The sequence below is a fragment of the Paramisgurnus dabryanus genome, chromosome 11, assembly GCF_030506205.2.
Source record: "Paramisgurnus dabryanus chromosome 11, PD_genome_1.1, whole genome shotgun sequence".
NCBI classification, from domain to species: domain Eukaryota; kingdom Metazoa; phylum Chordata; class Actinopteri; order Cypriniformes; family Cobitidae; genus Paramisgurnus; species Paramisgurnus dabryanus.
In genome coordinates, this window is record NC_133347.1 from 21,040,131 (window position 1) to 21,063,780 (window position 23,650).

General features: G+C 39.0%; 2 protein-coding genes across 4 annotated transcripts in view; one reads left to right on the plus strand and one right to left on the minus strand.

The window, feature by feature from the left end:
* The window catches only part of LOC135729597 (calsenilin-like), a 189,460-nt gene that overhangs the window by 91,061 nt on the left and 74,749 nt on the right, over positions 1–23,650 (minus strand). The gene's annotated exons all lie outside the window — the stretch shown is intronic.
* The window catches only part of LOC135729599 (uncharacterized), a 53,445-nt gene continuing 31,725 nt past the window's right edge, over positions 1,931–23,650 (plus strand). Inside the window, exons 1-7 of one of the 3 annotated variants that reach the window (XM_065247384.2) lie at positions 1,932–2,279; positions 6,882–6,930; positions 11,105–11,198; positions 12,047–13,367; positions 14,491–14,569; positions 17,814–21,008; positions 21,135–21,257. In XM_065247384.2, the coding sequence (XP_065103456.1) occupies positions 12,055–13,367; positions 14,491–14,569; positions 17,814–21,008; positions 21,135–21,257 (4,710 nt within the window). In that variant the 5' untranslated portion in view covers positions 1,932–2,279; positions 6,882–6,930; positions 11,105–11,198; positions 12,047–12,054. Of the gene's footprint in view, positions 2,280–6,881; positions 6,931–11,104; positions 11,199–12,046; positions 13,368–14,490; positions 14,570–17,813; positions 21,009–21,134; positions 21,258–23,650 lie in introns of all 3 variants that reach the window. The other 2 variants (XM_065247385.2, XM_065247383.2) reach the window with 2 other exon arrangements.

Below are 23,650 nucleotides of genomic sequence, written 5' to 3' on the forward strand. Positions count from 1 at the left end.
AGGTGCAGACTGTCATTGGTTGGACCTTTATTTATGTTTAATTTATTAGCAGCTACAGATTTTAATAATTTTACCAATATATAGGTTAACATATATGTGCATATATGTACATATATGTACATATAATATAGGAAAACGGCCAATTTTATATATGTCACATATATTTAAAACTTATATCAAAACCTATATTGAAACATATATGTTTATATATGTTTTTTCCATGTGGGAAGAAACGCTTATAGCAATGTTTCAAGATCCAAGTATTTAAAAAAATGAATTATTTGGATAAAACAATGCATTATTTCTGTTCAAGCCCAGGGTGAAACTTGGGCTTGAGTTGGGACTCACACTGGAGACCCTCTGTTCTGGACAGAATTCCAAACAACTAACAAACAATCATAAGATTATACAAACACACAAATTCCTCAAACAATATTTTGTTTAGCTGATTCACACACTGTTTATTGTTTTACTAAACAAAATGTACATGTTTGTTTATAGTGACATATACTGTATTACAACACAAGAGTACTTTTTGACAATCTGCATGTATAGAAAATACATATTGTTCACAACAATGATTGCAACGTATATCCAAAATTATGTTGTAGACGTGTTTTTTAACAAGAGAATACACAAAAAATTAAATAGGCCAAAAATAAAATATGGATAGCCTATGAACCTTGTGTACTCAAAACCAAGGACTTTTTCTGATAAAACAAACTATTATTTTTTAGTTCTGAGAGACTAAATGGTGTCAACCGATTTAAAACTTACAAATCACAGATTTCTAAATGTTTTCGTACCTTCATATTAATGGCAGTGCAGGTTTACATGAACATGAGACTAGTTATTATCATGATCAGAATGACACTAATGCACACATATTTTACATGTGAAGCAAGCGTCTGTACAATAGTTCTAAACTAAAATAATAAATGTTGTATTCTTACCCTACTTTTAAAAGCCAAATCACTCTGAGTAGAGATATATTTTGATCCAACAACAAACTAGAAGCAAATGAAAATGTCTTGCTCATATGACCGGTTCAACTGGATGAACAAACTATAAGGAATTTTTTTTCAGTAAATGACAGTGGTAATGTGTCAGGAACTAGAATATATAGACAGCTCCAAAGTTCATGTTGTTTAATAATATATTTTTGATTTAAAATAAATGAAGGAGTGGGCAAGTGTGTTTGAAACTCCATCTGACCAAAACATTTTTGGCTTGTTATTTTACACAAAAGCTGATGGATGGAAAAGGGTAATGATCACTAACAATAACAAAGTTCTGTAACAGAACTGCATTTGCTAAAAACATGTACACATAAAATACTGGAAATCTATTTTAATAAAATTCAAACATATCTTTTAATCAGGTACAACATGTGACCGTACTGTGTTGAGAAAATGATGCATGTGCTTACGTGTTTACATGTAACCCATATAGCCTATGTATTTTGTGTACTACAACTATAAATGTAAACATAATATAACAGGTGTTACAGCTGGTACAAATGAATAACACAATCTATTAAATTTTTTGAGAAAGTTGCAACACTTTGTAGATTAAAAATATAGCTTTTAAATAGTTCTAATTAAACTTTACAAAATGCATACACCCTATTAAAAAAAATAATTAAATAGTGTGTATGCATTTTGTAAAGTTTAATTAGATTAACCCATTGACGATAGCCTTGATGCCATATAATCAAACTGATTACTTATATAACAGTAAACAATGCTTAGCAGTGTTACTTTAAAGCATTGGTAAAGCACTGCGACTGCGTTAGCAATGGGTCATGATGAGTTCAACCACATGATATATCAGTCTGTATTTTTGTTATTATATCAACATACACAAGAGGGCGCAGTCACACTCTCTCTATCCCCTCCACACTGTCCCAGACTGGCGTACCAAAACAAATCCTCCATCCTTCCGTGCAATGTGATCCCACACACCACCTTCCGGCTCCCTCAGCAAGTTTGTGTGAGCCAGACTACGATATTGTTTACAGACAGACCGCACTTTTGCCAAAAACCCACCGGGATCAGCGTTCAGCTTTAAGGAATAACATCTCACTGGGAATTATGCGGGATAAGGCGCCCAAAAACCAACGATTCCCCCGCAGTGAAGACAATCATTAACCCGCGAACAACAGAACTTGCTTCGGTCTATCCGAAACACAGTAACGTTAGCGGAGTTTGGTTGCGCTCTGATCCCAAACAGCACACACAGGTGGGATAGCCAGACGACTGCTTGAAATACTCAAAAAGGTGGGTAAAAACAGATTTTACATAGTGCCGTTATGCTATTGTGAAACAACATGGTTTTAAGATTAGTGATCGCAGTTAAAGCAGGCTAGTCAGCTAACAAAGAAACTTAAATGGCGAACTCTTTACTTTTCTTTCCACAACATTATTTACCATGGTTACCTAAGTTTCCGCCAAAATCATATGATTAAAGTTATAACAGCTATGACTTTATTTAAACTGGTAAGTTTTCATAGGAAGCTTATGTTGTATCAAAAAGCTAGCGCTGACAACAATGTTGATTATTATAACGTTGATTAATTTTTTTATAAAATCAAAATAAGCAAAGATTGTGTAAACTTCAACGCTTAAATCTTTATATTTTTACATTTTAAATGATTTTTGATGGGGAAAAAGCTGTAGTAACTGTGGTATCTTGGATGATGGTTACCATGGTAATACTTTGTAAGGGTCTGCGTCCTTATTATAAAGCAGATGTTCTGGACTACACAAGAATGGTATTGTTTCTACAGTAAATAATATGCGAGTCTTAGCTGTGTATTGCTGGTAGTTGTTATTCATTCAAACATTTCTGTAAATGATCTTTAAAGTACCCATGAAATCAAAATAGAAGTTTTTGACATAATACAAATATGTCAGCAGGGCTGCGTTCAGCCCCGACAAAACGTTGCACAACGTTTATTAAACAGAAACGGTGATGCATTGAACACCCTGTTGTGATGACGCAAGAGTTGCAACTACGGTAGCTGAGAGGCCATTCTTTGTGTTCTTTTTTAAATGTTTCTGAAGCCTGATGAAATCGTTATAAATGTGTGTTTAATACTGTAAAATACCCTCGATGTTACAATCACTGACCTTGCTGTCCAAAATGAAAGACAACATTCCAACTTGAACCCATTGAGAGAGCTGTCTCTTTACTATCGCGTGGTTTTATACATCTTGCCGCTGATTGGGCTGACATTTCTGACACACCCACCAAACAAGAGAAAACGCTTCTAAAACCTGTTGCATTCCGTTGCACACCGTTTCCAGGAAACATGTCGTTCAACCCGGAAACCGTAGCAAAACGTAGCGCACCGGTGTGAGATTGAACATGCCCCTGGTCTCGACATTAAAGAGCACCAATTATACGATTCATGATTGTACATTTCCTTTGGTGTGTAAGTGTGTATTAGTACATGTTAATGATATGCAAAAGGTACATATCCCAAAGTAAACAATGACTCGAGTTATCGTTTCCACCGTAAATCTCTTTTCTTGGACTACAACAAACACACGGATTGTAGGCAACAGTTTACTTCCTGTGCCTGTTGACGTGACAAAACTGACATTATCATAATTCCTCCCTCTTGGACTCAAAGCCTGCAAGTTAAAGGGATAGTTCGGCCAAAAACGATATTAAATCCATGATTTACTCACCCCCAAACTGTCCGAGTTGCATATGTCCATTGTTTTTCAGACAAATACATTTTCGGATATTTTAGAAAATGTTTTAGATCTTTCAGTTGATTAAATGTAATGTTACGGGGTCCACCCATAGTCCACGACATTCGAGTCCAAAAAAAGTGCGTCCATCATTCAAAAATTAAATCCAAACGGCTCCAGGATGATAAACAAAGGTCTTCTGAGGGTAATCCGCGCGGTGTTGTTGTAGAAATATCCATATTTAAAACTTTATTAACCAAAATAAATACCTTCCGGTAGCGCCGCCATCTTAGTCGCGTCCGCATTCAGGATGAGAGCTTACGCAGCCTACGGAGGCTACTCTGCTGCTGCTCTGTGCCCCCGCCCTCCGAATTTGTCATACGTCACTAAGAAAAGTGCGTACACTACGCTAATACTCTCTCATGAATACGGAGGTGACTAAGATGGCGGCGCTACCGGAAGGTATTTATTTTCGTTAATAAAGTTTTAAATATGGATATTTATACAACAACACGATGGACATATGCAACTCTGACAGCTTGGGGGTGAGTAAATCATGGGTTTAATATAGTTTTTGGCCTAACTATCCCTTTAACTCCTGTCAGCAATGCATTGTGAGCGAATCTTTCAAACATGGTAAGGAGTGTCACTTTTCCAGCTGACATCAGAGGTATTCAATCACAACGTACAGATTAACTGGCCAATCAGGGACACAGCGCTTTTCAAATCAATGAGTTTGGTACCAAATCAGTGCGTTTCAGGAAGAGAGGGGAATCTGGAGAAACAAAAATGTACGGTATGTGGAAAAATGTGTTTTTTGGACCATAAACCACGCGAACACATTGTATTACACCAAATCCACAAAATGACGTTGTTTTTGAGCAAAGAGATTTTTACTTGTAAGTAACTTGAAAGTGTCCGCAACAAATAGATTTCTGCACATCGCGTTGTCACTTCCTCTCTCCCACACATGACAGTCAGGTTCTGTACTCAACTGTGCCATCGGTTGCTCCTCTGTGACTCTCTGACCCCTTTTTTGACCCCCATTCAAGCCTGATTATACTTGGCAGACTTCTGGTCATTTTCGGATGCAGAGCCATGCGCAAAGTTACAGAACTGCCATAAAGTCAAAGTAACTTTTTTACTTGGAGAAGTTAAGGACAGATTTACTTGTCTGAGGGACAACCACATGACAATGTTTAATGTCGAACCCTGTTAGTCTTAAGGATACCTAAGCTCTCCAAATTCGCATTTAGAAGATTAAGGGCCAGATTTACTAAATGGGGCAAATTAGCACAAGAGCACAATTCCAAGAAAGCGCCAATGAGAGTGGTAATATCTGCAGGTTATTTACAAAAAATGTGCAAAATAATGACCAACCCAATCTACTTAGAGCAGTGCAAATGAAATTAGTTCAGGGTCGCAAATAAACAGAGCTGATCAGTTGGGTGATCTAAACACCTATGCGCACCACTGACATCGCAGCAGAAAATGCGGGGTGTGTTATCCCAGCTAACGAAGCCATAGTACACTGAATAGAACTGGAGGACAAAAATGAAGTTTTACAAGAAGTTTTGAAACACCTGGTATTGTGTGACTTCTCCTAGTGACTCCTCATTTATTTATTTCACCAAATAATAACATGAAAAATAACATGGCTTGGCAAACAATATTTTTGAATAATATGCTCCTCTGGCATTCCAAATAAACTGTTACATGTGGAGAAAATCCTCTTGTACTACGTGCTCTCTGATCTCTGCCAAGCTTTCTATCAGCTACAATTGCAGCCATTTCAAGCGCAAAATTATTTAAGACATGCTTTTTTGGGAGCGTTAAATAATGGCACAAATACCAATAATATCACAATCACGTAAATCACATTGCGTAAATCATTTAAATAATCTCCCATAAATTTTGTGTCTGAAAGAGAAACTCCCAGAAATGCATATGCAATAAATAAGGTCAGTGGCAAAAATAACTAGACCACACCTTTTCAGCTCGAATTATCCATCCATTGCGCATCTTAAGTAATCACGACAGACGTTATTTCACGTCAAAATTATGGTTTGAGCTGGTGCAAGCTGTTAGTGGTGGCCCAAAGCCTTCAAACTTTTCCGCCAATATAGATCACCAGTATGTACATGCATTGCACAGCTGTTTTTTTGAAACCCCACGTACATTGTACGCATAGGTCGGTGCATGCACGTACAGGAGAATGCAGTATGTAGCCCAGGAGATACATTGTATCGAAAATCTGTGTATACAGTCAAAGTCGAATAAACTATGCTTTTCAAGGTTGTGTGTGTGCGACTGTGCGCGTACGTTCGAGAAAATGTCAAAAACAGGCTATACTGCGTGTTATAGGCTTCACATCAGGTTCTAGTGAGGTAAACTAAACGCTATTGGGTATTTTAAAAGGGGGAGGAGCCGCTCAATATGTCCCGTCCTAGCTTAACACATCGAACAGAGGTGCACATTTCAGTTTTTTAATAGTTGTACAAATTGAGCTACAAAAACACAGTGTTGAATAATTTAATAAAAAGATACAAGTAGCTGTATCTCAGTTTTTTGTGGCAGTTGTTGTGGGCCTTGTTGTGATGCTTGAAAAATGTCCACTAACTCATTAGTGTTTCCTTTAATGGCACAGTCACAGCCTAAACGGTGTTTAACTCTCAGGTAAGTTACACATAATGTTTGTTTGATGATCAGGGTGAGCTGTGCATTCATGAGCAGGTGATGGGCCACACTAGATCATTTCCTGTGTGTGTACTGAAGCATTGCCAGTCATGCTCATTCATTGCTTTTGTTCTTGCTTCAGGTAGAGCATGGAAACTATTTTCCTTCAGCAAAACTGGCTGAACCAGAGTGTCAGTGGCGCACATGCATGCAAACTGAAAACGGGCAGAATCACGTTGGAGTAAAAAAAGCTTCAGGGCAATCAGCTAGTTCTTGCTTATCTAGATTTAGTTGACAGTTTAGTTGTGAAAAAAGCTGAAAAAGTAACACTCTTACTGTCCAAATCTTATAATATTACCATTCTTTGTGTGTCATTCACTTGTATTGGTTACTAATTATTATTATTAATTAAGTTTAAATAGTAGGCCTATCAATGTAAGTGTTTTGGATTGGAACATTAATATTTCTGACAAGCAGTTTGGCTTGTTCTCCATTGTATTTCAGTTTGGATGGCTCAGATTTTCTTTACCGAATGACGTGGAAAGAGGGTGAGGTCAGTGTTTTTATTGTCTCCTATTAGAATCTTTTGCATCCAGGAACTGATGTGTTACTGTATTTAAGATCTGGCTGGTATTGCTATTTAGGCTGGGTAAGTGTTATCTGTAGCATTTACTGTTTGCCACATTATCTCTTCGTATTGGGTCCTATACAGGTACATTATGCCTTACACATGTTTGTTGTTTCTCAAAACAGCCAGTCTGCATACACAATGCATAGAGCATATGTTTGTGATTTCAGTTGCTCTTTTTCTGCCACTCCTTGTTAAGGAACATTTTAACATCCCACTGCATTAGTCACTCCTCTTATGATCAGATCTTTCGAAAAGTTGCCTCAGCTTGATTTTTTTTTTTTTTGACTTTGAACCCAGCTTTTATCCACTGATTTTTATTACATCAGTTTATATTCCTATCAGTAGTTAAAGGGTTAGTTCACCCAAGAATGAAAATTTTGTCATTAATTACTCAACCTCATGTCAGTCCACACCCGAAAGACCTTTGTTCATCTTTATATCATGAATAGTTTTTATGCTCAAAGCCGGTCTGCGATGCATTTTCAGCAGCACTCGCATGCATGTTTGCGTTAAACACCGCTGCTGTACATCACCCCTAAACCTCATTTCCACGTCACTCCTGGAAAATTTCGTAAAATTGGCTTCTGTGTGAACCAAAACATGTCCTGTAAATGTTCTGGGATCGCTCCCGGAAAGAGGATCTAGTAACATTGCCGTAAGATACGAGGAAAGCACTGTGTGTGAACAACATGCAGAAACAATGCTGTAAGGGAAGGCCGTAGTGAGGATGCATGTGTCATTGCAACATGAAGTTATGGTTCAGCTCTTTAAAACGAGGGACGTACATGCAGATTAACATTCATAATGAGACATGTCTGAGCAAAGATCAGGAAGCTTGTCACTATCCGCACTGAAGCGGGAATCGTTCAGCAGCATAAAAGAATAGTGCGTCATGCGCTCATATGAGCTCATAATAAACAAAAATGCATATGCGTCTCTGCACAAGAATTATCGTCCAGCTATTTAAAACCGGTGTTTTAAACAATTAGCACATTAACAATCACGATGAGGAATGTCTACAAATTGGAATAAAGCAGAGATCAGGGAGCTCAACAAATATCCAATCTGAAGCTGAGAACATTCACCAGCATACTAGAATGGCACGTCACATGCTTATTTATAGTCTTATTATAAACAAAAATGCACTTGCGTAGTTTCTGTAGAGAGAAATAACGGAAAATAAGCAAACTTAAGATGCTGCGGATAAAAACTTACCATTTGCAGGACTGATGCACGCACAGATTCCAAAAAATCATTGGCGGTGTGAATGAACCAAAAACCAAACGATCCCGGACAAACCCCGGATGCATTTTCTGCGTGTTTTCCGTAATGTCTGTGTGAGAAGGGCTCTAGACATGCATATAGCCTACATAGATGCCTAATTCAACTACACCACAGATGCAAGCTGTTAATGTAGCTGACACACAATGTCGGTGTTTAACGTGTGCACGTCCTGCTTTCATGAATACGCATGGAGACTGAGGTCGAGTAATTAATGAAAGACAATTTCATTCTGGGTGAACTAATGGTTTAAGGTGCTAGTTGTGTTTTATGGCTGGGAATTGTGCACATCTTGCAGGTGGAGTTGACACATCTTGCAGGTGGCAGTTGTTAAGCCGCCTTTCCACTGCACACGACATACGGAAACGACAGTCGGAGTTCTCCCCCTAGTGGCAGTCGTAATGAAGTTTAGTTTAATCTAGGGATGGGCATGATTAATCGACGATCGATAATTGATCGTTAAGAATTTAGTCAATGACGTTAATTTGTTATTGATTAATCGAATACTTTTTTTTAATCTAATGCAGGTTGCGTTGCCTAGCGTAGCGTGTGTCTTGAAGCAATTAAATTAATTTCACTGTGTGGCAGCAATTTAACATTTTACCACCAGGGTGCAATATTTGACACCATACTTCGTTATCTGTGACCTTCCGTTTTGATTTAAAAAAAAATAATCATGAAGAGGTTATGATTTTTTGGAACAAATGAAGTCTCTGTTTAAGAATGCGGCTCGCAGCTGCAGGTTCCGCTGCTTTAGAGCACCGCATATTCAAGCGCATATATGTTCCGTTTGTCTAACTAAATGTAGTTTAACTGTTTGCCACAAGTTGATCTTGTAATAAAGGTCTCATGGAGGAAAACACGCTGTATTTTTGTATTATACATTTTTGAATTATAAAAGTTAAATAATTATTTTATTATAAAAATATTAATGATTAAAGGCGGAGTCCATGATGTTTGAAAGCCAGTGTTGATATTTGAAATCGCCTAAACAAACACGCCCCTACCCCAATAGAATCTGGACCTTCTGTTGATAGACCCGCCCCACACATACGCAACCCGGCATTTGATTTGATTTGATTGGCTATAAGTGTGTTTTGGTAGTCGGCCCGTCTCCTTTTCCAAACCGTTTTTCAAACATCGTGGACTCCGCCTTTAATCGATAATTCTCCCGACAATCGACTAAAAAAATGTAATCGAATGCTCATCCCTAGTTTATTCGTATATGGGAGAGAAGCTCATTTCAGCACAAGAGGCTTAATTCTAATATGTTTACCATGGTGGAATAAATAAATGAACGCAAATGAATGAAACAATAAACAAGCATATATGACAAAGATTGCAAATATCGTTTGGAGAGAACATATAAAGACAAGATTAAAATAATAACATACACAAATTAAATTAATAATGTATTACTTATCTGTAATCAAACGTTTTTTTTTAAGAATTCAAGTGTTACTAATAAAGTTTAACCAAAAGGATTAATCATTTTCACCTCACACACAGTTTGTGATTGGAATACAATAAAAAACATAACTTCCAGTCAGCTACACCATCCCATGCAGTTTAGTCGCACAAGTTCAAATTTTTTAACAGATCCAACGCTCAAAACAGATCCGATATTTACGCATCCGCAGATGGTCGGCACCTCACGCAACCCCTTTGCGACTCTCCATAGGAAATGAATGACTTCCGGCTTATCGGCCGTCGTTTGTCATGTGCAGTGGAAAGGCGGCTTTACACCTTAACGATCTTTATTAGATTCCTCTGTATATTGAAAGTGTTTGAGTAACTCTCAGATCATAAAAAGAAATGTCTGGGTAATATACAAATCAAAAGAAAAACAATAGTTATGATACTATAACTAATATCAGAAATATCTGTAACATATTAAGTAATATATTCACCCAGACACAATCACTGTCACTGTTTGCAAAAATCATAATGGTCCTTAAAAAGGCTTTATTTCCTTAATGCAAAATATGTATTTATTGTGAACAATGACATGTTGTGACATGTTTTTGAAAGTTTTTGTGAGATAAGCTTTGATTTCTCTCTGCCAAGATGTTTGAATCTGCAGATTCTGCAATGTAATATAATGTAATTTGCAGGGCTAATGTATATTCAGGAATGTAATGTTTTTAGGTTAATGGCTAGATAGTGTTCGTCTGTAAATGTTTTCCTACGGGATGTCAGAGCTACTTCCCTAAACACTCTGGGTTTGAAGACGTAGATTTTAAACATTCCAGCTGCAATGGCGTTTCCTGTCAACACTTACTCTGACCAAGATCCTCCTTCTCTCCTTCCTACAACGTCTTTGTCCCTTTTTCACCCTGGTTATCTGTTTGCCGTCCCCTCCTTCCGTGTCACTACTTTTGTCCCTTTTACGCAACCACACAGCTAAGATTTCACTAACACAGCCATATCAAATTTGTTGAAGCGTTTGGTAATCTATAGATGTAGGTCAATTGTACTGGTAAATATCTTGCTCTTCGGTTCGCTCACTGTGTGTTCATTTGTTTGTTGAGTAGGCAGATCAAGTCTTTTTTGCATGTTGCATAAAATGCGTTGCATTCAGATACCGTTTGCATCTGTGCTGTGTGTGTGTGTGTGTTTTTTTGTCTCTCAAAAGTATTTGTTTACAATTTTGGTCCAGTTATGATGTTAAGCGAGTCCATCAAGCTGTGATTTAGTTTTTGGGCAACACATGTTTGTTTGATTATGTATGTGTGCTGAGGCTTTGTAATAATTACTAAGGACACTGTTTGTGCAGAAGTAGCTGTGTCTAACCATGCTGTATTCCCTGCAACAGAGTCTGGCTCCGCCTCCTCTCCATATGATATGACATCACTCTGCGGTTACCACAGAAACCAGGGCTCCACTGCAGACGGCTGACAGCCAGGCAGGTGAGTTATTGTTGTGGTATCGGAAAACTGCAGACAAAGCACTATTTGATAACAACATTGGGACGCATGCCGTATACATGTGCATTTACACAGGTATGTGAATGTGTTTTGAAGCACGTTTCTGTGTTGTGTGTTAACTGTGCTTTTCGAAAAAGTCTGCGTGCCCATCTGAGTGTGAACACGTGTGTGTTAGCGTGGGGATTCCAAGAGCAACATTTGTATTGCGTTATCGCTTATGGCTCAGTGGATACTCCTGTGAATTATTTTTCTTTGATGTGTATTTGTAGTTGCAGACTCATGCAGAATTTTTACGCTCAATGCACTCTTAATTCAGAAAATTGATCCCTCCCTCCTGGGCAATGTCCAATCATGCTGATTTAATACACCCACAGACACGCACACACGGACACACTGTGTCTGATTAATGGTGTGTCAGTAAAGCGCTGGATGTGCTCCTGTGAGCTTTGTATCTGCCAAGGCAAAGTCCACGGTAGTGAAGAAGAAGAGGGTTAGAGAGCATTTTTTCTTTGGGTTTATAGACACACCCCAGTACAATAGGATTTGAACACACTTTATTTTTTACTTTGGTGTAATGGTGTAGGAATGTTCAAAAATGTAAGGGGTATATTTTTTTACGAATATTAATTTGTTAATGTAGTGTTTGCTTTGTAATCGTAACAAAGTGGGTGGAAGATTTCATGTGCATTCGTAAGTTGGAGTGCCAATGCAACTGGTTCCACAAAAATGTTTGTTTACGTTGCTACTACTGAAACCGTCTGTAGCACTGAAATTTTATTGTTGTAACTCATTATCACCCAACTTCATGCATGAATTTGTTCTTGTCTTAGGTGGTGTGATGGCTGCCCAGGTGGAGGTTGATGCTGGGCGGCCAAGTATAGTTGGGGCTCGCTTGCACCTCAGCCCTCTAATTGACTCTAGCAACAAGGGCTTGATGGAGGGTTCTGGTGGCCCCCAGGGGCCACTTATTATTCCCTCAGAACCTAACAAGCCTGTCCCAAGCCCCAAGCCCAGACTGACTCCAAAACCTTTTGCTGTGGAGAGAAATCCTACTATACGCCCAATTCTTGCTCCTAAACCACAGCCGAAACCTAGACCTGAATCCATACAAACAGCTTCCTACAAGCCAGACCCACCCAGCGCACCTAAACCACAGCCAACCAGCAAACCCAATTTACCATCCACAAATTCAAATCGACCTGAATCCACTGTATTTAAAACTGCCCCAAAGCTCACTGCAGGACAAACAAACAAACCAGTGGCACAGCCCTTTAAACCAGCACCTACTGTTCCCTCTACTGATATCAACAAGTCTAGACCGACCCAAAGTGGAGATGTTCCAAGAACAAGAACAAGTTCTGGATACACGCCAACTCGACCCAAGACCGATTCAGTTCAGTTCTCGACTCCTGGTGCTGACTGGCCCATTGGGTCACGAAATAAACAATCTGGCACATCAATCGCTCGTGCTAAATCAATGGGCTTCCTAACAGAGATCGGGCGGAATTTCGAGAACACAAAAGAGGATTCTGGTGCCAAGGATGAGAGTTCCCCTGCTGTTCTTCGGCCCCAATCTAAAAGTCAGAAACCCCGTCCTGTTTCAGCTGTCTTTCCAAGCCCTATTCAATCTGAGTCTCAGGGTGAGTCCCCTCGTTGGGCAGAAAGGCGTCCGCTTTCCTCTGACCTTACTTCAAGGTTTGAGTCAATTGGACTGTACTTACACCGGCGACCTCTTAAGGAGGAAAGCAAAGAAAACACTCCAGAAGAAACAAAGGATGTTGGAGCTGTTAGTCCACGAGAGAAAGAAAATGTTACAGAAAAGGCCGAAGGCTGGAACAAGCCCCCTGTGCCTGAGAAAAGAAGTCAAAAGACAGAAATTAAAGACCAGGACTCTAAACCTGAGGATACAGGAGGAAGCAGTATAAAGAGGCGCATTAGCCTGCTCTTGGACTCTTCATCCTTCTCAGTTGCGCGTGTGGATACTCAAGGGGCAGAGCCTCATTCACCGGTGCTGGCGGTCTCTGATTCTGATGGTGGTGTGGGGGTAAAACAGCGAATCAAAGAACTTACTGAAGAAGTGCCTACTGCGCTGTCACCACCCCAGAAGCCACAATATAGGCCACGCTACCTAGTATCTGACCGTACTAAAAGGTAAGGTTAAGTAGTTTTGCAGAGTTAAGCGCTATTATGTTATAGTTGATCATAAAGTGTACATTTCACATTTTGTGTTTGTGAAAATTGATTTAGTGGGAAGTTCTTATTTGTGAGTATTCCTAATTGCAATGTGTGCATAAATTTTTTTATCAGAATAAAAGGGAATGTGCACAATCTGTGGAAGTAAAGCTGTTTGCTGTTAATTGGATAAATCTAATTGGCTGTGCAAGTCATTTTAACTGGCTATATTAAAATGACTACACTTAAAGGAATAGTTCCCCAAAATTGAAAATTCTGTCATGATTTACTCACCCTTAAGTCAAAAAAACAAAGACATTTATACAGGTTTAGAGCAACTTTAGGGTGAACAAATCATGACAGAATTTTCATTTTTGTGTGAACTACCTCTTTATATTAATTAGACTAAGTTAAGCAATTTTATTTAGTTTTTATGAGTTGTTTTTAAAACAAGTTGAAATTGCATAACCTAATTTGCATAACCTTATAAGGTAAAGCGTAGTCTTTGAATTTAGAATAGTACGTTTAAATGACTTGCACAGCCAAACTTTCAAATTTAAGGCAGCTACATTTTTTGCAGTGCATGCATTTTATTATTCTTGTACTGCCATAGTAAATGATGAGAAATGTAGTTTTGTTGTCACATAAACTGACTAAATGTGTAAAGTTCTCTGGCAAACTTTCTCATTCTTGATCAAAAGTACATTGCCAATGTGTAAGGAATATTTGATGACAGACTGTTGAGTCAGTTAGTCCACTTATACCACTGTTACCACAGAAATTGCTGTGGTGGTTATTTTGAGGTATTTGAAATATTAGGTGTGCGTTTATTGAAAAATAATGCATACCCGTCAAATACTTCTCAACCAATCAGAATAAGGCATTCAACAGTCCAGTGATATAAATACTACTAATGAGCACAGCTAAATTGTGAATTCGGTGTTCACAATTGAAACTCAAATGGCTTGCCTTCATAATGAACTCCTAACTTTGAAAATCGGGTTGCAAAGAAAATCCAGCATTGTGGCTTCATGTGAGTTCATCTTGTACATACATTCCTTCTGACATGATTTGATGGCAGCATTGTTGACCTTATTTTCAGATTTGAGGCCGACCGTGACAGCCTTAGTTCCAGTGAGTCCAAAAGTCCCCAAGAGGTTGAGGAAGATCTCAACAAAAAGGTATATGATATAAACAATGCAATTAATCATTCTCCTGGATAAAGCATCTTTACAGCATGCAGTAAGCCATACATTACAGTGTTTCCTCTAGGATTTTTTTCAGCTGTGGCGGCAGGGGGCGCCCATGAGGATTATAAATGTAAAAAAAAATTTATGTAGAATATAGGCTACAGTAAACTAACATGTATTTTTTTTTATAATTTTCACGCTGTCATTTACTTTTCCTTATATTTATAGCATATTGCTTTTCTATGTTTGATCTAAACTGTATTTTCTTAAAAAAACGTTACACAGCTACGTACGTAGTTCGGATATTTCATTGTAGTTTTAATATAGTGTGCATTGCAAGTTCGTCCTCGTGTTTAGCGTACAGAGCTGTTACTAAGTCATGCAGTCCTGTTTGATAATCCGCACCGCTGTGATTGACAGAACAACCGACCAGTTTTCCGATATCAGCAGCAATTTTATTTCACACCCGTACCATTTGACATATAGACTGTGACCCCGAGCCGGTCACACCGCAAATCGCGCAGTTAAATATAAACCTTTACCGGTCTTCAGACAGATCTTAAACACAAATAAGCACGGGACATTTAAAAACGAGTCGAATTTTGGTCTTGGATGTTAGACCCGCATTTTACTCTTGTCTATTGAGTCCCGACCTGCATCTACAACACAAATGACACGCAAATAGCCTATTACACCCGTTAGATCAAATATTATGCGATTCACCCGCGGGTACCCCGGCCTGCTGTTTCGTCTGAAAACAGATAAAACAGTCTCACCGTCTGCCTCAAGTTTCTATTACCAACGTTCTTCTCTTCCACGGGAATAATGTAAGTTTCCTTACAAACAGATTCGACTATTAATGTCTTGCAGTCGCATATAAGTAGTATTCAGTATTTAGCCTTTTGTTTTTGGACAAATATCTTATCATTTAATGTGAAACTTTGTGAGTGTCGATCTAAAGCACAGACGATTGACTGACAGCTGAGCGCTCAGCTAAGGCTCAGCAGTGCGCTGCGCTTATAGCCTATACTGAATAACTAATGGCCCGATAAGTTTATAATATGAGTACAGTGATTCCAAATGAATGTCCAAAAAACTCGTAATATGTTATAAATCAAAAGTTTAATAATGTCTTTTCTCGCAGCCCTGCGCTTTGTTGGTGTAGATATGCGCCGGTAAACATCATATGCGTGATGACCTTGCAGCTTAAATTACCCTAAACTTATAGTCATAAAGATAAAAGTAAAACAACATTCGAAACTTCAAATGATGTATTTTTATTTGTGTAAACTCACAATAAGGAGAAAACCTTGTGCTTATTTATAATCATTAAAAACATGACGTGCTTTCTGCGGTTTGGTTTTAGAGCGCGTCACAAAAAAAGAACAGAAACTCAAATACTTTTTTATTCGTTTTGTCAATCTAATAATTATTTAAGTGCAACATATTTCGTATAGGCTTTTTTATATATTTATTTTATTATTATTTCTCAAACAGAAACATAGCTTAATAATCCTCTGTTGATTTAAATCTATTTGTGCATGAAACTAAACCCATGGAGGAAATTATGATATTTTAGGAGACTTATTTATAAATGAGTGAACAACGCAAATCCAGAAAGTAATTTATTTCTAGACAGCCAGTCTCGCAGAGCGGACATTTCGGTTGCTTTTTTGCGAGCTGACGCTGTGGGTTTTGTCTAGAAGGGATACAGCAAATGCCGAAAAGTTAAGGATTAGATTTGGAGGTAGGATTATTAGGATGAAAACAGCGGTTCTGGCTAAATTGGATACAAATACATCCTACAATCGTGTGAAATTTTGTGTTTAGAGTTGGGTTTGGTTAAAGGATTAGGATAAAACAGTGCTCATCCAACGAGATTTCGTTTGCTGTATCCCTTCTATCCACAACCGCAGGCGTGGCGGGGATGTTTTAGGAGTGGCGGGCCGCCACGGTTGAATGTATATAGCGGAAACACTGCATTATGTACTTGGATACCTACACTAGATAAACTCATTGTAATTGATTGTATGCCATTTACTGTTACATTTTTGACCAATAACCCTTTGTAACAGATTAAAATAAGACATGGCGTGTATTAATTCCGCTCCAAAACATTTTGTTTGTACTTATGTGCTGTGTTCCAAGTACAGTTATTCTTAGGATAGTCAATAATTGTTTTAATTATTGGAAAATTCTCTTGAAAAATTCATGCAGGCTTTTAGAATATTCCAGCACTTGAAAACTATGATTTTGGGTGGTCACAGCAAGAGCAGACTTTAAAAATAAAGAGATATTTTACTGTGACACAAAGAGGTAGGACAAACAAATGAGGTTGAAAAAGGCACTTCTGATGTCACAGGAGGTGCGGCACTCCAAATGCGTGTAACCTGAGTTGTAGCGTTAGTCATATTGTGATGATAAAACATGCACTCTACCAAGGAAGGGGGTGGGAAAGGTCAATTTGTCGCTTTGATTATGGTCCCTTCATGCCTCACCCTGCTTTATGAGCTTTGACAAAGAACATACAGATCCCATTTCACTGTTCTCAGAGACACATTGTCCATCTTCTATCCCTTTTCATTTGTGTTTAATGTTTGTCTCTATCTTTTCTGTAGTTTCTCAGTTTATTATATTCTTTCATATGTAGTCATTTGTGTAACAGTTTCCATTTTTCTTTTTATCTCCGCTTTCACCTCTTCTGTTATCTTTTTAGTTCCCTTCTCTGTAAAACCACTTGGAAAAGTAATTTGAAAGATTTCATAATCTACTTGTTTATTTGAATTAGTCTGTATTGCATTCCAACTCCTTTTTATTATTTTTGTTATGCACATTTTCTCCGCTTCTCTGTCTCTCTGGTTGCAGAAGCTTCCTACATACTCTCCTTTGGTTTGGTTCCAGGTCATCTTTGCAGTATTGGCTTCACAGACACAAACGCCCTCCTGTAATGGTAGCTCATATCTGAGCAAAGAAAATGTTACCTTGAATGCCACACCAGTCAGTGAAAGCGATAATTACATGCAGGGGTTGTCAAAGGCTGTTTCTTTAAGGATCAGATTGAGTTGTAGACAGAGCTCACCTTGTGCGAAAGTTAAAGTATAAATTCTTTCCTACTCTAACATTCAGGAATAGGGACAGAAGAGAATCTGAAATAAATTCCAAGTATGTTATTTATTTAGGATTGTTTTTTATCATCAAACAGTATGTTACAAATGTACTGTATTTTCTCTTATAGCACTTCAGTATTGATGGACAAACCGGAAACAAACAGGAAAACAAAAAGGTTATTCAAGATTTGCCCTCCAACTCCTCTTTTAATAGTGATGCCGTTCAAACGGTACGAGCTGCTGTGTTTGACCATGTGGTGGAGAGGCATAGTGTTCAAATGGTGGAGGATATCATCTCACAGGGTCCAAGAGGACAGCAGGAAAGCACAGTTAAACCCATGCCCAGACGCAACCACTCTTTGCGAGTTCAGAACAGTCCATTGAAAGCTCTTGAAGATGAAGATCCTGGTAGTTTAGTCAAAGCAAGCTATAGAGAGCAAATTGCACCTCCTAGCCCTGTACGCGTAGAGCATGTCTTTGACACTGTGACTTCAGTTGGAGAAAACTGTGCTGTTAGTGAATCTGTACCATCTGCTCAGCTGGAGGACAAAGCTATAACTCTACGTTCACGTCGATCAGCTCCTCAGGAGAAAGAGGACAGACCCACCCCTGAGATGAGTACTCTTATTAAGGATGAAGACCAAACATCAGCTGCCTCTATGATGGATCCACGCATTCCTCGTTACCTCCGAGTGGGGGCACTACAGCAATTTGCTGTCACAGATGTAGATAGAGAGATTAAAACTGAGAAGGAGCGACAAAGAGAGATGGTAAGAATGATGGAAGAAGAGATACAAAAGCAGATGGAAGTGCATATGTCTGCGGCAGCAGCTTTGGAGGAACAAGAAGAAGAAGAAGAAATTGAAACAGAAAAGATGAAAGCGATAGATGCACAAAGAGAAAAGGAGAGGGAACGAGATGAAGTCGCAGCACCAAAACGGCCTAAGATGCTGGACACAGATGAGCAAATGAACAAACCTAGAGCTACATACTTTGCTCTCACTGGTCAGATTCATGAAACCTTGCACCTAGGTGAGAGAGTAACTGAAGATGAGATATTTGGGAGAAGCAAGCAGACAATGGTGGGTAGAGTGGACAGAGGGCTGAAGGAGATGCCATTTGATGATTTCGCTGTTAGAACAGGGCCATGGGCTTCTCAAGATCCAATTGCTCCATTTAAAAGAAATCCTTCATTGGATGCTGCCATGCAGAGAGATTTGGATGAGGAACTTTATTTGTTTGACACTGCACATAGTCCTGATTACAGATTACAAGACAGAGAACAAAACAAAGCAGTGAAGGAGATGGAAACAGAGAAACAAAGATTGGCAGAGTTTGAAAAGATGAAACATTTGGAAAGGCTGAGAGAAATAAAACAGAGAGATATGGAGATTGAGAAACTAAAGGAAATTGAGAAAGAAAAAAGGAGACAGATCGAGTTACAGAAAGAGAAAGAGAGACAAAAGGAGTTAGAAAGACAACAAGAGCAAGAGAGGGTAAGACAGAAGGATCTAGAGAGGCAAAGGGAAATGGAACGACAGAAACGAGAAAAGGAGCGACAAAAACTAATTGAATACGAGCGAATGAAAGCTGCGGAAAAAGAGCTTGAGCGCCAGAGAGAGTTTGAAAGACAACGTCAAAAAGAATTTGAGAGAGAGAAGGAGAGAATGCTTGACCAGGAAAGGCTACGTCTTCGAGAATTTGAAAAACAAAAGGAGATGGAAAGAGAAAGAGAAAGACAGATGGAATTAGAGAGACAGAGGGAAATTGAAAGACAGAAGCAGAGAGAACTTGAAAAACAAAGAGAGATGGAGAGGCAGAAGGAGTTAGAAAGACAAAGGGAATTGGAGAGACAAAGAGAACAGGAGAAACAGAGAGAGCTTGAAAAGGAAAGATTGAGACAGTTAGAAAGGCAAAGAGAACTGGACAGGCAAAGGGAGCTTGAAAGGCAGCAGGAACGAGAAAGACAACTGGAGATTGAAAGACAGAGGGAAATGGAGAGGCAGAAGGAATTAGCAAAACAGAAACAGCGAGAGTCTGAGATTGAGATGTGGAAACAACAGCAAGCAGAGGACAGGGAAAGCAGAAAAAATCAGGATGAGCTTGAGAGGATCAAGGAGCTTGAGAGACAACAGCTTCTTGATTTTGAGCTGCAGAAATACCGTGAAAGGCAACTCCAGCAAGAGCAAAGGAGACACAAAGGAAAAGGTACATTTGAACAAGAGAACGCACAGCAGCAGCCTGAACGACAGAGAGGAGCGGAACGTCAATGGACTGAAGTAGAGCAAGAAAGAAAAAACGCTACGTCTCAACTTCGGCCCAAAGTTCTAGATCTGGACTCTGTCTCTTTGGGTATTCGAACTGGTCCGGGTAATCTTGATAATAGCCCCACAGCCAGATGGAAGCAGCCCTCACTTCGTCCTGATGAGCTTTACAAACCAGCCATCCTAGACATTGACTCGTTCAGGAATCAAACCCAACCTGATACCTTACCCCAAACAGGCTTGAGAGGTTTAGAGTCAGGAGGTGTCAGTTCAATGACTTATGCTCGTCCACAACCCACACAGACAAGTCCTCCGCAGGCCCAGACAGGACCTCAAGGTCAGTCTCTTCCACAGCCACAAATCTACCCTCAGTCCCAAGCATTCTTCCAGCCCTCCCCAGCAGAACGCATAAGAACTCAGCTTCCCCCACCTCTGCAACCACAAATTCTGCACCAAACCCAACCAAATTCACTGCCCTTTGTTACAGAAAGATCTAAGCCACAACCTCATTCATTGTCTGAGAGCTCAGATTGGGCTTTTTTTGCTCGGCAACCCAGCTCAGCTTTGCCTCAACCACAAACTAATCTTTGGGGACAGACAGAGTTGGCGGTAGATGAGCCTCTGTGGTTGGAAGGTTCCAGAAGACCTATTAGCACCAGACCCGCCAGCCTTGAGCAACAGCTTTTTTCTCCAGAAGAAAGAGGATTAGGTACAATTTTGACACCAAATTCAACCGCCACCATGCCATCTGTCTTTACTCCTGTACAGCATACATCGCTTATAGCCCCCTTGGTTTCCATTCAGACTCCTTCACCAACTGTACACACAAATTTTGGGTCCTCTGTTACCCCTATTCTAACCCCAGATAAATCCTGGACCTCCTCATCTAGTGGGTCTTTGGCGCCTTCTGCAACACCATTAGTTAAGAAAGACACCTTTGTGCCCACTAGTCAAACTGTGATCTCATCTGTGACTGATCCTAAATGGAGCCCAAACCGGGAGCAGGTACCACAGGGTCAAAGAGAGAACCGAGCACTACGAAGGGACAAGGTTCAACAGGTAAGAAAACATGCCCTCTTGAATACATACACAAAAATGGTTCCACTTTGTTTTTATTATTTTTTGTGCTGTATACCAACCTTGTCTGTAAATGTACTAAAGGGCTCCTTCTGTCTGTTTGTGTAGAAACGTTCAAGGAGTATGTGTCGAAAGTCTGCACCCTCAGAAAGTTCTGAGGATGGCTCACTTGCCCATGTAAGAACCCGTAGGAGTCGGAGCGCACACAGGGATAAAAGTGAAGAGAGACCGGTAAGAGCATGCTAATTTACTATTTTTAATTTAATAAACATTTCATATACACTGTTTTCATGGTACATTTGAACAAATTGAGTATTTCTCAATGTTTGATGCCAATTTGGACAAAGGGCTGTAAAAATAGAGATTCCATTTCTTGCTTTTATTGCTTGGGTCCTAAGTTTTGCACACGGACAAGCGTATATCTTACATAAGAGTTCTTTTCCATGTTCTAATAGAAATGGTACAAAACAAGAAAGAGATTGCTTGGTGGTTATGGTGATGTCATAAACTTTCAGAGTCCAGATGTTGGAGCAGCTCTTAACAATGTGAAAAACAGTTGTCATGTGACCCTTTCTGGTACGCAGCTCTTAGCTAATGATGTTTACTAGGCTCTATCTGATGGTGTTCTAGTCTTGTATAAGACCATATTGAAATGTTGTTAGGTGTTTTGGAGATGTTTGTATTTGTTTAGATTTTTTTAAACTGTTGAGTATGAAAGCCAAGCCAAGCTTTTGTTTTTATGCATGTGAGAGAGTGGGTGGTGCAGGAATGCAGTCAGAAAACAGAAAAGGCGTGCCTCAAAAGTTACTGTGTAATAGCTGAGCTATTCTAAACCCTTTCTTTCTGAATGATGAATGATAGAAGTAGATATAAGAATGTGTAACAGACAAAACAGACACTAACAAGTCTTAGGTTAGGTTCATATTTAAAGGTGGGGTTACCCTACAGTTTCTGCATTGTGTACTAAGGATAAAAATAACTTTCCTGATTTGGATGACTTCGTAGAAATCAGGTGATTGATAAGGCCTTAGCTTGAAGAAGAAAGTGTTTCCACACATTTATTTTCCAAGGCAGTTGTTGTGTTTTGTAAGGTTATTCTGTGTTTGTATGTATTGCCATCTACTGTATGAATGACGTTATTACAGCCATGATTACAAAATTCACATTCATCTTTGGCTATAAATGTGTAGCTGACCCGGTAGTTGGTATATCCTCTTTCCTTTGATTCTGTTTTAAATAGAAATCTCTCAATACAGGGACTACAGTCGTTTTATTATATTATAGTAGTTTTTTGTCATGTAAAAATGAATATAATTTATAGTGGAAGCGTTTTTGTGTGTGTGATCAAATGCTATCTAAAAGTTTGTTTGTTTATTTCTACACATTAGCTTTTTTGGACCGGTTACGTGGGTATGTGTATGTGGTCTTGAAGAGGAAGCTTGTTTTCTCTCTCTCTCTCTCGCTCTCATCTTCTCTAAGTACTGGTCATCATATAAGTAGAGTCATTTTGCCATCACTATGTGCTCATGGGTACAGGAAGAGATTTATAACTATCGATAGAGGTTGAGAAGAACAATCGCATGATCATCTCAAATGTGAGAGGATATATTCTGTACGATATACTATTGGGTTAACAAAGTAGGAAGATCTGCTTTAAAAGAAATGTCTTATCACATCCTTCCTGACTGCTGTTGGTGGCTGTGGGTAAGCATACTTTATTGTAATGCCATTACAAACAAACCGCATGTTTCCAGAAGGCACGTATATATATAGTAGGCGGAAAGCTTTGACTTCTGAGTCTTTAAACCTTAATCAATGACTGTGCGACAGTATAGACAATGCACTAATCCTTTGTCCCATGTGTCAGTTTCTGATGTGATTTATATAAGTGCATTATAGCTTTTATGTGAATTGATTGGTGAAGTTGCTTCTTCCTCATGGATATGAGTATTTTGTTCAATTCTTTTATCTTCTTATGACTAAGGTGAGGCCATGGCAGGGGCTTTCCGTGTCAGACTAAATGTAACCTGCCTTTGAAAACCCTTTTTTTTAGATTTAAACTAATTCATCCTACATAATGCAAAGAACATTCTGTGAAAATGATATCTTTATCATTGACTAAGGTCATGTCAAAGATTGAGATCAATGACCTGAAGTCAAAATTTGGATTATGAGACTTTAGCCTGGAAGCAGTATAACTTAAAGAGCCTGACCCATACAGTATATCGCTCAAATAGTTAAAAACTCCCTAAAGGGCCAATCAGAACAAACGCATTTTAAAACGCCTGCAAACGCAAGGTGTTGCTAGGCAACCACAGAGCCAGCTGTCCTGTCAATCAAATATTGAATATATTGAAATGTTTTTGTTAACTGTCATATAGATGGTTTCATCGGACGCACATGCGGTGACGCGATACGCGTCTGGTCTAGGGCTGTAACGATATATCGCATGTCCCGTTAAAAACACCGGTCTAAAATAGATTCTGCATCGCAAGGCCAGGATTTTTGTGTTTCATGCGCAGCTTGTGCATGTACTGGCGTTTTGGTCAATAAGAAGTCCTTATCAATCTAAAATCATTAAGAGTCGGAGTCCTTTATAACGTGCATATAACAAAGCAACACTC